This window comes from Canis aureus, chromosome 20 (genome assembly GCF_053574225.1).
Source record: "Canis aureus isolate CA01 chromosome 20, VMU_Caureus_v.1.0, whole genome shotgun sequence".
In the NCBI taxonomy this organism is placed as follows: Eukaryota; Metazoa; Chordata; class Mammalia; order Carnivora; family Canidae; genus Canis; species Canis aureus.
Genome location: NC_135630.1, coordinates 45,250,556 through 45,264,130, shown reverse-complemented (window position 1 = coordinate 45,264,130; position 13,575 = coordinate 45,250,556). Strand labels below are relative to the sequence as shown.

The 13,575-nt window shown below is 38.2% G+C and overlaps 1 protein-coding gene across 1 annotated transcript in view; it reads left to right on the top strand.

Moving 5' to 3' along the window:
- Window positions 1–9,375, top strand: part of MCM6 (minichromosome maintenance complex component 6) — a 33,687-nt gene extending 24,312 nt beyond the window's left edge. The window contains exons 13-17 of the mRNA XM_077861533.1: window positions 703–864; window positions 2,833–2,968; window positions 3,579–3,734; window positions 5,578–5,717; window positions 8,989–9,375. Of these exons, the coding sequence (XP_077717659.1) occupies window positions 703–864; window positions 2,833–2,968; window positions 3,579–3,734; window positions 5,578–5,717; window positions 8,989–9,105 (711 nt within the window). The 3' untranslated portion in view covers window positions 9,106–9,375. The remainder of the gene's footprint in view (window positions 1–702; window positions 865–2,832; window positions 2,969–3,578; window positions 3,735–5,577; window positions 5,718–8,988) is intronic.
- Window positions 9,376–13,575: the final 4,200 nt, after the last annotated feature.

Sequence of the window (13,575 nt, the reverse complement as noted above, 5' to 3'; positions counted from 1 at the left end):
AAACGAGTATTCTTTTAGTATTCTCCTTTTGTTGTTAGTATTTGACAAATAATAAGGTTTACTGAAATAGCTGTGTGACTGTGTGTGTGTGTGTGTGTGTGTGTGTGTGTGTGTAGACCTCTCTTTTTCCCAAAGACAGCATAAGTTAATTAACTGAGTTTCAAGAATATTCTGAGCATTAATTTGTTTAATGAGCTTTGGCATCTTGAGTTTAAAAGGCATTACATCGGGCAGCCCGGGTGGCTCAGTGGTTTAGTGCCACCTTCAGTTCAGGGCGTGATCCTGGGGACCCAGGATCGAGTCCCACATTGGGCTCCCTGCATGGAGCCTGCTTCTCCCTCTGCCTCTCTCTCTCTCTCTCTCTCTGTGTGTGTCTCTCATGAATAAATAAATAAAATCTTTAAAAGAACAAATAAATAAATAAAAGGCATTACATCCAGTGCACTGCTTCAGCTTGTTCTGCATCTTTTAGAAGTGGCATTTGCTTAAATACCCTGCTATAGACCTATTGATAAAATTAGTATATGAAATTCACAGGCATCCTCAGTTCTTTTGAAATCCATTTCAGTATTCTTTATTGACTTCAAAGTTTTGATCCTCTTAGTTCCCCAAAGTGTCTCTATCTAGAAGGCTCTTAAACTTATGTTTAATGCAGCTCACATCGAGTAGAAAAGCTCTGACTTCTATAATGTTCTGAAACAGATTTCTAAAGAGTCCGAGGACTTCATTGTGGAACAGTATAAACGTCTCCGCCAGAGGGATGGCTCTGGAGTAACCAAGTCTTCATGGAGGATTACAGTGCGACAACTTGAGAGCATGATCCGTCTCTCTGAAGCAATGGCTCGAATGCACTGCTGTGATGAGGTATCAAAGTCACTTTAACGTAATGAGAGGAAAGAGCAATTGATTTATTGGTTTATAAGCATGTTTTTATCTTGAGTATGACTGTTGAGTGCTCATAGGATACATGATGCTGGGATTTCTCCTTTAAAAGTTACTATCAGGGCAGCCCCGGTGGCGCAGTGGTTGAGTGCCGCCTGCAGCCCAGGGCGTGATCCTGGAGACCCGGGATCGAGTCCCACATTCGGCTCTCGGCATGGAGCCTGCTTCTCCGTCTGACTGTATCTCTGCCTCTCTCACTGTGTGTCTCTAATAATAAATAAATTTTAAAAATAAGTAAAAGTTACTATCAAGCATTTATTGAACATAGATTAATATAATAAAATAATCATGTCATAGGTTATAGAGAACATAAAGAGGGGTTACCATTAGTAGGTAGATGATCCCCCTGAAGTATTGTCAGAAAGTCGATCATAGCCTAAAGTTACATCATCACATCACAAGAAGGGTAAGTACAATGAAGTAAGTTATTTTGAGAGAGAACACACTTAACTTTTATTACAGTATATTGTAAATGTTCCATTTTATTGTTGTTAAGCTTTTACTGTACCTAATTTTTAAATTAAACTTTATCATAGGTGTGTATGGATAGGAAAAATACAGTATATGTACGGTTAAGTAATATCTGCAGTTTAGACATCAATTATGGGTCTTGGAACATAATCCCTGAGAATAAGGCGGGGGTGGATACATTATACCACATTTTATTTATTGTTGATCCATCAGTGGACATTTGGGCTGCTTCCACCTCTTGGATGTTGTGAATAAAGTGATGAATATGGGTATTCTTCATGTTTTGGATATTAATCCCTATCACATATATAATACGCAGATACTTTCTCCCATTCTATAGGTTGCCTTTTTTACTCTATTGATTGTTTACCTTGATGCTCAGAAGTTTTTGAATTGGATATCGTTTCATTTGTCATTTTTCCCTTTTGTTGCCTATGCTTTTGACACCATTATCAAATCCAATGTCTTAAGGTTTTTCCCCCTGTTTTCTTACATATGTTTTTATAGTTTTAGGTCTCCAGTCTTTTATGAGATAATTTTGTATGTGATGTAAGGCAGGAGGAGTCCAACTTCACTCTTTTATGTAAGATACCAAGTTTCCCCAGTACCATTTTTGGAAGAGACTATGATTTCCCCAAGGAGTGGTCTTGACACCCTTGTCAAAAATTATTTGACCATATAAGGATTATAGATAACAGTCATAGAATATATTCCCCCTTGTGTCTGGTTTCTTTCACACAGTATTAATACCATAAGATAATCATCCAGGTTTTGTGTAGTGGTAGTTTGTCTGCCTCACTGCTGTATAATATTCCGTCCATATATCACAGTGATTCACCCATTCTATTTTTTTTAAGATTTTATTTATTCATGAGAGACCGAGAGAGAGAGGCAGACATAGGCAAAGGGAGAAGCAGGCTCCCTGCAGGTTGCCTGATGTGGGACTCGATCCTGGGACTCCAGGATCACACCCTGGGTGGAAGGCACCACTGAGCCACCCAGGCATCCCACCCATTCTTCTATTAATGGATATTTGGATAGTTTCCAATTTGGGTTCTTAAAGGATATACATGTCTTTTAGTCTATATGGTGGTATACATTTCTGTTGGGTGTACACCTACAAGTGGAATTGTCATAGGTTTCACATGTGTTCAGTTCAGTGAAGACTGCCAAAATGCTTTTCCATAGTAGTTGTATCAGTTTACATTCCGACCAGCAGTGAATGAAAGTTGTTATACATTCTTTCCAATACTACATATTGTTGGTCCCTTTAAACCATTCTGGTGAATTTATGGTGTTAACTCCTGTTTTATATGTGTGTGAGAAAGCTAAAATGCCACTGTGGTCTGTAATGGAGAAAATCTGAGTGGTGTATCAAGAACACTGACTTTCTGATTTGCTTCATTTTGATTGGTTTAGGTCCAACCTAAACATGTGAAGGAAGCTTTTAGGTTACTGAATAAGTCAATCATCCGTGTAGAAACACCTGATGTTAATCTAGATCAAGAAGAAGAGGCCCAGATGGAGGTAGATGAGGGCCCAGATGGCATCAATGGTGAGACATTTGTTCATTTACTCTTCTGGAGTTACAGACCAAAATGTTCTCTGAGATGTTATGATAAAAGTAAACTTGTTGGGCAGCCCAGGTGGCTCAGCAGTTTAGCGCTGCCTTCAGCCCAGGGCCTGATCCTGGAGACCAGGATCGAGTCTCACGTTGGGTTCCCTGCATGGAGCCTGCTTCTCCCTCTGCCTGTCTCTCTCTCTCTCTCTCTCTCTCTCTCTCTCTCTGCCTCTCATGAATAAATAAAATCTCTTTAAAAAAAAAAGTAAACTTGTTGATGGTTTTGAAACCTATATAGCAAAAGGGGGAAAAAGTGAATATTGAATTGGACTATTTAGAAGGTAAAATACAATTAAATAGCTGATATAAAATATATATGCTTGAAAAACTGAAAGAAAATACACTAAAATGGTGAGAGTGGACCTAATTCCCCAGCCTTATTTATTTTTATTTTGCTTCTGAATTAAAAACATGTTCTTGAGTACATTGAAACATAGATATTTAAATTTTGTACATAACATTGCAAAGTCATGTACTTAAACATTTGATAGGAAGAGTGTTGGAGGCACAAAAACAAGATTCAGATGATTGATATTTCACTTAGGTCCTGTTGACAGCCCTGCTCTTGTGAATGGAATCAATGGCCATAGTGAAGACATAAACCAAGATTTGGTTCCTAAAGCCTCCTTAAGGCTGAGCTTCCCTGAGTACTGCCGAATATCTAACCTTATTGTGCTTCACCTCAGGAAGATGGAGGAAGGTAAGACTAAACCTAGTGCGCACATGCTCAGTCATTCATGTAAGATGTATTTGCATAAACCACTTCCATTGCTGAAGATTCTATTTTGTCAGAAGAGATAATAAATTGTTACACAAGCCTATTTACATTAAAAAAATCTATGGGATATTAGTCTGACAGTCTGGACCTAACAAGTTCGTTGTCAGAGGGCATCTGTGTAATATCCTTGGCGTATTTTAATATTTTTGAGAAGTCGGGATCTGATAATTTGTCAAGAAGCACTTAACAAGTGTTTTTAACAGATGCAAAATCACTGTTCCTTTCAATAGCTTTACTTCAAATGGATGGACTCTAGGTTATTTATATTTTATAGGCAAGTAATTAAACTGAAAAAACCGAATTAGTATAGATACATTTAATACTAAAAATGAAGTAAAATCCTCATTTTTCCATAGGTAAAATGAAATATCTGGACACTAGTACACTTCCTACCTTTACTGCTTTACTGGCTGTTCTAACATGCCTATAGTCAGCCATGAGGCAGAAGGAAAAATGATGAAATCAGGGGGTCAAACTTAAACTTTAATTTGGTGGTTAGTCATCAGGTAATTCTTATTTAAAAGTCCCAAAATTCTGGCTTCCAGACCTCATCTCAGTGTTGTGTCTGTAATGGAAGAAGAGAATAGCAGAAATTGTCTTAGCTTACTAAACATTTGAGCCTATAGTTTTTGCTTGTGTCCTTGGGTACTGTAGACTGGTGCGAGGAAGGAGAGAAAGCAGTAAAGAGGCCACTAGGACAGACAGGTTTTAGCTGACCCTCTTCTCACATAAAACATTTGGGAGCTCACATGTTCTTGTGTTGACATTATATTTCATTTTACTCTTTTTCTTGCAACTGAATTTTAAACATGGCAAACCATTAATGGAACAGAGATAAGATTAGCACTCAGACACCATCTGCATTCCGCAGTAAATTCTGCTAGGTCTTCCTTAAAAAAAAAAAAAAAAAAAATACTACTCACCCAGTCAAGTTAAGTTATGAATTTTCAGTCTTCAGGTGGCCAGCTGTGCTCTAGTCTAACCTAAGGGTACACACGGGGAGTACAACTATAAATAAAGAAGGCCACATACCAAGAACATTTAGATAATGAACTTTCAGTACACCCATAATAAAACTTTCCAAAGGCATAGTCAGTAAAGCTAGATTTTCCCATTTTTGATTTTGTATTTTATTAGCTAGAATCAAGACTAAGTATAGAGTTTTATTATACTTTGTTTCTCTGACAGTTATATTATCCAGGTTCCAACTTTTCTTGTGACTTTATAGAGTTCTGCTTTGGACTAAAGTAGACAGTCATTCAGTATAGGTAGACCTTGCTGAAATAAATTGTTAATTTTTAAATTTTGAATGAATGCCCATGGATTTCACTTCTTGGTTGATCTTACCTACATAAAGTCTTCTTGTTCCAAAGAGGAAGAGTTATTTAAGAAGTTTGCTGTTAATTTATGCTTTTAGTTGCTATTGGCAAGCATTCTCATAGGTGATGAAGCATAGAAGGTGAAGGAAACACCTTCATATTTTGAAATCTTAATAAGTTTAAGAAACTTGTTTCTTATAATTTCTTTCTTATTAGATTTTTTTTCCTCAGGATAAAGTGAGGCATACTTTAATACAAGTAATACGACAGGTTATTTCAGGCTTATGCTGGAACATTGCAAATCTTGTTTCATCAGATACACTTTCTGACAGGTTGATGGTTATTTACTCTGTACATTATCTTTTTGTGTATGCAAACCCCAAGGATTCGCAATACAATTTGCTAGAAGGAAAATTTAATCCTTTTGAAATGTATTTTTGTTGCAGAAGAGGATGAGTCGGCATTAAAGAGAAGTGAGCTTGTTAACTGGTACTTGAAGGAAATCGAATCAGAAATAGATTCTGAAGAGGAACTTATAAATAAAAAGAGAATCATAGAGAAAGTCATTCATCGACTCACCCACTATGTACGTATAGAACTACTCTTGCATAATTATTAATGAGGGAAGGAGTCCACGGCTCATATCTGCAGATTCATAAATGTTCATTTATTTTGTATCATTGGGACGTAGTCAGAATTATGAGTTGTAAAATAGAGAATTTACAGCAGCTCATTGACTCATTTCCCCTGCAGAAACAAGCAGAACCTAAGTTCAATCTGGGAAGGTGGATTTAGGGTCTTACTATCTGAGTGTTTTTAACCTTTGATTTTCCCTCCCTTTGTCATAAACCTGCAAGTATTCTCACCCCTATCTCCTGTTTTCTATGTTTGCTCTTCCCCATAGCCTCACCTCTCGCATCATCCAGCTTACAGTCTGGTCTGTCCCAGTGATCACTCTTTTCTCATACTGTAAACTGTAATCTCTCTGTTCTACTTGATTGGCAAAACCCCAGCTTTGGTTAAATATAATTCTTTTACTTTACTGCATCCAAGCAGTTAAAAGTATTTTGAGATAGGCATACAACCACAGGCCATGTCCTACTTTAAATACATGACCACTAGTCTTAGGTGGACCATTCCTTTCTGCATCTTACCAACCTCACACTCTTACTGCCCAGTGCTGTGACTTCTCCCACTCTCTTACAGGAGCTTTACAGGCATACCTCCTCCCTACTCACATCAGTTGGTCATTCTCTGTATTCAGCTTGTCCGTAGCATTTGTCACTATTGATTGCTCCGTCTAAGTCACCATATTCTCCTGGGTCTTCTCCTGTCTTGCTGATTACTTCCTCTTAGTCTCTTTTCTCAAGTCTTGTAACTTTTTAAATGGAGTACTGTGCTCAGTCCTCAGACCTCTTTTCTATTTACATTGATTACCTGAATGATCTTATTTGGTTTGGAATTTAAACCCATCCACTGATGACTCCCAGATTTAGCTCTCACCTCTCCTCTAAACTCCAGATGTCTAGCCAGCTGCTTACTTGTAAACTACAGGCATCTCACGCTTAATTTGTTCAAAATAGTTCCCTTCCCCCCACACACAGTGTTCACATTTACTTGTTCTAAGCCAAATCCCTTAGAATCATCCGTGATTCCAATTTCCCTTCACAGCTTTTCCTTTTAGCAGTAAACCCTGTGAGCCCTGCCTTCAGTATGTGTATTCTGTGTTCTGTCCTTCCCACCTTCACGTCTTAAGCTACCATGCCCAGATTTTCACAGGACCCTCCTCGAACTGTCCTCTCTTGTACTGGCTCTGTGTCCAGCAGCCAGACAGATCTTTTAACAAATCAAAAATATTTTAAGATTTTATCTACTTACTCATGAGAGGCAGAGACACAGGCAGAGGGAGAAGCAGGCTCCATGCAGGGAGCCTGATGTGGGGCTCGATCCTAGGACCGTGGGATCACAACCCCTGCCAAAGGCAAATGCTCAACTGCTGAGCCACCCAGGCATCCCACAAATCAAAATGGTTTAGTGCCCTACCTTCCAGTCCTTCCTCACATTTACAATAAAATCCAGTCTCCCTACCATAGCCTGCAGAACTTACACAATCAAATCTCTGTCTCCGTCGTTCACCTCATTGCATAGGACTGTTCCTGTTGCTACTCAGTGGTGCTGGCCTTGTTCTATTTTTTGGACATCAAACTTGTGTCCACTTGCCCTTTGTCTCTTTACCCAGATCCCCTCTTCCAGTCAGTGTCTGCTCACACGGTCCCTCTCAAAGAGGTAGTTCTTGGCTGGCCTGTCCCAATAAGAGCCTCCTTCTTGGTATCACACACTAACCCTCTTTCCTGTTATTTCATAGTGCTTATCATTGTCTGGCAGCAGATGTTCAGCTTGTCTCATTAGAATGCAAGCATCACGAGGATGGGGACTTTGTTTTGTTGACCACTGTATCCCCAAGATCTGTAGTGGTGCCTGGTACAGAAAGGTCAAATATTTGTTGAATGATTGAATTTCTCTGTTTAAATGGCAGATTTACCTGTCCTGCAGGTGTTAACTATATAAATGTTACAGGTGTCACATATCTGGGTTGTGTTATCTGAAAAATCATTTACATGTGGAAGTAGATGAGTATGATTACAAGTGTTTGTGTGTTGTGGGTGAGGTATTGAGAATAGCTACTTCGATCAGAATTTAATAAATAATACCTATGAAAATAAAGCTGAATTGGGATTGTGTGCATTCAGAGGTCTTTCTGCTGGGCAGTGTGTTTGCATCAGGCCAGTCCTACCCAACCTAGTGTCTCCCGGAATCAGTATAAGATAAAATGACCCACACAGGAAATCCACATTGGGATACTTGGTGAAATTAGCTGATCTAATTTTAAGTTTACATTACCTGAGCCAGCTCACTACAAAAAACTAGAGAAATTATACAGTGCTGATCAAGTGTTCTTTCTATGAGGGTGTGTTAGTACATAAAGTGAGTTCTTGAAAGTGTCCAGTCCCTCTTAGTTTCAATAGTGCTCATACTGTGGGACATTTCTGCCTTTTAGGATTAAATCACTATTTTCTGAGTTCTCTGTACACTTGGCTGGGAGTCCCTCTCCTTTCTGGGTTTGTTTTGTTTTAGAAAGAGAGCACACATGCCCTGTGGGGTGGGAGGTGGAGAGGGGTGGGAGGAGAGGAAGACAGAATCTTAAGCAGCCTCCATGCCTGACTTGAGGTTTGATGTCACAACCCTGAGATCGTGACCTGAGCTGAAATCAAGAGTCAGACACCTAACCAACTGAGCCGCCCAGGTGCCCCTCATTTGTGTGGGTATTTTAGAATGACTTAAGGTACATTTTAAGCTATGTGCCATGTTCTACCTTTTTTTTAACTCCTAGCTCAGAATGAAAATTGTTACATGTTAATTATCTTTAGATTAATACTTTAATCAAGAAAACACCACTTTTATCAGAGCGATAAACAGAATGATAAGCATATTTATCAGAGGATTTTTACAGTTGCATAATCTTAAAATTCATGCGTTTTATCTTATCGTTTTTGGAATTATATTTACAAACTGTAGTATACCAGGAAACCTTACTAAAATCACAATGTCTGTTGAGCTTATCTATTTTATAATTTCTCAAAATAGGTTTATGGTATGATAAGGTCTGTATCCTAATGGCAAATGAGTTTAGCAGAACCTTGATAAAGATTTTAAGGTATAGTCCTTTTTCATAGTGCTTCTGAAGGGTAAATGGAAGAAAATGGTAGTTGCAAACACTCAGAAGGGTCAAGTTCCCTGGATGGGAGTGTTTTTACAATACCGCTGAAGACCTGAAGACAAATGTTTGTATTTCACAGGATCATGTTCTAATTGAACTCACCCAAGCTGGATTGAAAGGCTCCACAGAAGGAAGTGAGAGCTATGAGGAAGATCCCTACTTGGTAGTTAACCCTAATTACTTGCTTGAAGATTGAAATACTGAAAGTATCTGAGAGACTGTTGCCCTTCCCTCCTGGCCTGGAGTCTGGATGTAGCTCTACTAGCAAGAGAAATGTTTCTGGGGCAAGACTTCAGGAAGATTTATTTTGAGGAATAAGAACCTTGTTGCTGGTCTTGGTTTCTGTAACTAAGACCTTCGTTTCACATGTATAAGAAAAAGTCCAGTACTTCTTTGGTATGAGAATAGCTTTTTACAATTGCCAGCTACTGCTTTTCTTCATCAAAATAAAATGATGTATTCTGCAGTTGTCTATTAGATTTATTTCCTCCTTACTCTAATTACTGCTTTCATCTACAGTTGACCCTTGAATGACATGGAAGTTAGGGGTACCATAGTCCCCATGCAGTCAAAAAAAAAATTTGTATGATTTTTGACTTCCCGTGAAGGTAGTAGCCTACTGTTGACTGGAAGCCTTACTGATAACATAAATAGTTGATTAACACATACTGTGTATGTTATATATACTGTATATTGTATTCTTAAAATAATGCTTTCTTTTTTTCAATGTTTCTAGGCTACAAAGTTTGTCTACAAGTTTTTTCAAATTGTTGCAGATCTCTAAAGAATTTTCCAATGTATTGAAAAAAAATCAATGTGTAAATGGACCCACACCATTCAAATTTGAATTATTCAGGGGGCAGCTGGACTCACAAACATGAGTCTTTCCCTTTTTGTTTAATGTGGAGCAGATGGGTGAAAGTGTATAGCATTATAAGCCTCTAAGATTGGTTCCTATGAGGAGTCCTTAGAATTAGTATGAAGGATAAGGAGCTTTAGAGATTACTTTCCAAGATTACAGTTCTGTGTTTTATTTTTTAAGACAGTATTTAAAAATGAAAAGTTTATTGTACTTTTTTCATTATTAGTAATACAGCAGTTTGCATTGTTGTACCTTTTAACAACAGATGACATTTGGGGGCCTGCAGGACCAGTTAGGGAATATTTATATGTTGTATGTGGGTTCACTATTAATTTCACATTTCAATGGCTTGAAAACAATAGAGTGAAGAGGACTGGGAATGGATAGAGAAATTGTATGGTTAGCAGATGCAGACTATAAGCTCCTCAGTCAAAGGTATGTTCCTAATTAATGACAGTAGGAGAAGCTGGTGGGAAGAGGAAACCTTGGTGTACAGGATCTCAAACTGTGTTGAGGCAGTTAGGAGATGCTAGCATAAGGTGAGACATTCAGGGAATAGGAAAAATATTCTAGTGAAAACATAGGAGATAGTAAGAGCGCATCTCTGCACTGACTCCCAACATGATAAAATGAGATAAGGAGGTCCTGGAAAACAGCCTGATAGAAATTTGAACCCTAGTATTTTGGTGAATCTCCCTTCTTCCCTGTTTTGCCATTTGAGTGGGGGCTCCAGAGCAAGGTGAGGTCATTATTATAAGTAAAGCCCCAGTTGAATAAGTAGGCTTATATTCCACATACCCTTTTCCTCTATATGTTATTTGTCAAGGAGGTGAAGTGGCTAATGGATGATGGAGCATGTATAAGATCCTTAGGAAGAAATTAGACAAGTATTTAGTAAGTGGATAATGTTTCTGAATGGGAAGACTTTAATGTTGTAAGTTAACTGATCCATAAATTTAATCTGTTTCCCACAAAATCCCAACAGATGCCCATCAATAAGGAAATGACTACATAAATTGTGGTTCAGCTCTACCGTAGGATATATAGACAAAATGCAATAAACCTATATGTTTGAAATGGAAATACCTCCAAGACACATGGGGGAAAAAGTACAAATATAGCCATAGGCATACCTAAATATATAAAGCAAGCATTAACATACCTAAAAGGAAAAGTAGATAGTAATATACTAATAATAGACTTCAGTACCCTCTTTGATCAATGAATAGATAGTCCAGACAAAATACCAATAAGGAAACATGGACTTACTTATTGGAGAGGGAGACACTGAGATAGGGAGCACAGAGGGAGTAGCAGACTCCCTGCTGAGCAGAGAGCCTGAAGTGGGGCCTGATCTCAGGACTCTCAGATCATGACCTGAGCTGAAGGCAGACGCTTAACCGACTGAGCCACCCATGTGTCCCAGGAAACAAACCTTAAATGACATACTAGACCAGATGGACTTAACAGGCATATACATGACATTTCATCCAAAAGTAACAATATACTAAGCACTCGGAACATTCTCCAGGATAGATCATATGTTACACAACAAAATAAGTCAATAAATTTAAGAAGATTAAAATAATTAAGCATCTTTTCTGACCACAATGTAGTGTGAAACTAAAAATCCATTACAAAAGAAAATGGAAATGAGTAAGTATGTGGAGATTAAACATGCTACCAAACAACCAGGTTTTTTTTAATATATTTTATTTTTTCAAGAGAGACACAGGCAGAGGGAGAAGCAGGCTTCATGCAGGGAACCCGACGTGGGACTTGATCCTGGGTCTCCAGGATTAGGCCCTGGGCTAAAGGCGGCGCTAAACCGCCAAGCCACCTGGGCTGCCCAAACAACCAGTTTCAAAGAAGAAATCAAAAGTTCTAAAATACCTTGAAACAAATGAAAATAGAAATACAACATACAAAAATTTATGTAATGCAGCAAAAGTAACTCAGAAGGGAACTTAATTTTTTTCTTATTTTAATTTTTAAAAATATTTTAGTTTTTAAAAAAGATTTTATTTATTTATTCACGAGAGACCACACAGAGAGAGAGAGGCAGAGGCACAGGCAGAGGGAGAAGCAGACTCCATGCAGGGAGGCCAACGTGCAATCCCGGGTCTCCAGGATCACGCCCTGGGCTGAAGGCAGCACTAAACTGCTGAGCCATCGGGGCTGCCCAAAAATACTTTATTGAGATTCAGTTTGCCAACATACAGTATAACATTCAGTGTTCATCTCATCAAGTGCCTTCTTAGTGCCCATCACCCAGTTATCCTGCCCCCCCATTTCCCTTCTGCAATCCTTTGTTTCACAGAGTTAGGGGTCTCTCATGGTTTGTCTACCCCTAGTTTTTCCCCACTTAGTTTTTTTCTTATTTTATTGATTTAAGTAATCACACCCAACAGGCTGGAATTCATGACCCTGAGATCAGGACTCACACCCTCTTCCAACTAAACCAGCCAGGGGCCCCAAAGAGGGAAATTTACTAGGAATAAATAGTTACACCAAGAAACAAAGATCTCAAATAACCTAACTCTTCATCTCAAAGAACTAGAATAAATATTAGTAGAAGGAAGGAAATAACAGGAAATAAAGACTAAAATAACAATTAAAAGCTATGAAACAGCTGGCTTTTGAAAAGAGGAAAAAGAAAAAAGACAACCCTTTAACTAGACTCACCAAGAAAAAGAGGACTCAGAATCCAAAAGAAAGAGGAGACTTTACAACTGATAGTACAGGAACATAAAAGATTGTAAGAGACTACTATGAGCAATTGTACACAAACAAATAGAACAACCTAGAAGAAATAAATTCCTAGAAATATACCAACACTGAGTCATAAAGAAATAGAAAATCTGAACAGACTAATTATTAGTGAGGAGTTTGAATCAATAATCAAAACTTCCCAACAAACAAAAGTGTAGGATTAGATGGATTCAATGGTGAATTCTACCAAACATTTAAGGAAAATTAATACCAATCCTCCAATTCTTCCCAAAAAACAAAAGAGGCTGAAACACATAAAATTGTTTTACAAGGCAGGCTTTACCCTAATAACCAAATCAGACAAAATCACCAAAAGAAAAAAAATTACTGGCAATGTCTCTGACGAATGTTGATGCAAAAATCTTTACTATAATATTGGTATACCAAGGGCACCTGGGTGGCTCAGTGGTTGAGCTGCTTTTGGCTCAGGTCGTGATCCCAGGGTCCTGAGATTGAGTCCCACATCAGGCTCCCCACAGGGAGCCTGCTTCTCCCTCTGCCTATGTCTCTGTCTCTCTCTCAGTGTCTCTCATGATTAAATAAAATCCTTTAAAAAAATATTGGTACACCAAATTCAAAAATTAAAGGATTATAAGGATTAAAAGGATTATAAACCATCATCAAGTGGGATTTGTTCCTAGGATGCAAGGGTGAATCAACATCTGCAAATCAATCAATGTGATACAACACATTAACAAAATGAAGGACAAAAATCTTATGATCACCTCAGTAGATGAAGAAAAAAGCACTTGACAAAATTCAACATCCTTTTATGATAAAAACTCAGCAAAGTAGATATAGAGGGAACAGATTCAATAAAAGCCATATACAACAAGCCCACAGCTCACATCATGCTCTAAGGTCAGGAAGGAGCTAAGAACGTCCAGTCTCACCACTTTTATTCAATAGAGTATTAGAAGTCCAAGCCAGAGCAATTAGGCAAGAAAAAGAAATGAAAGACATCCAAACCAGAAAGGAAAATGTAAAACTGTCACTATTCACAGATGATATATTACATATAGAAAACTCTAG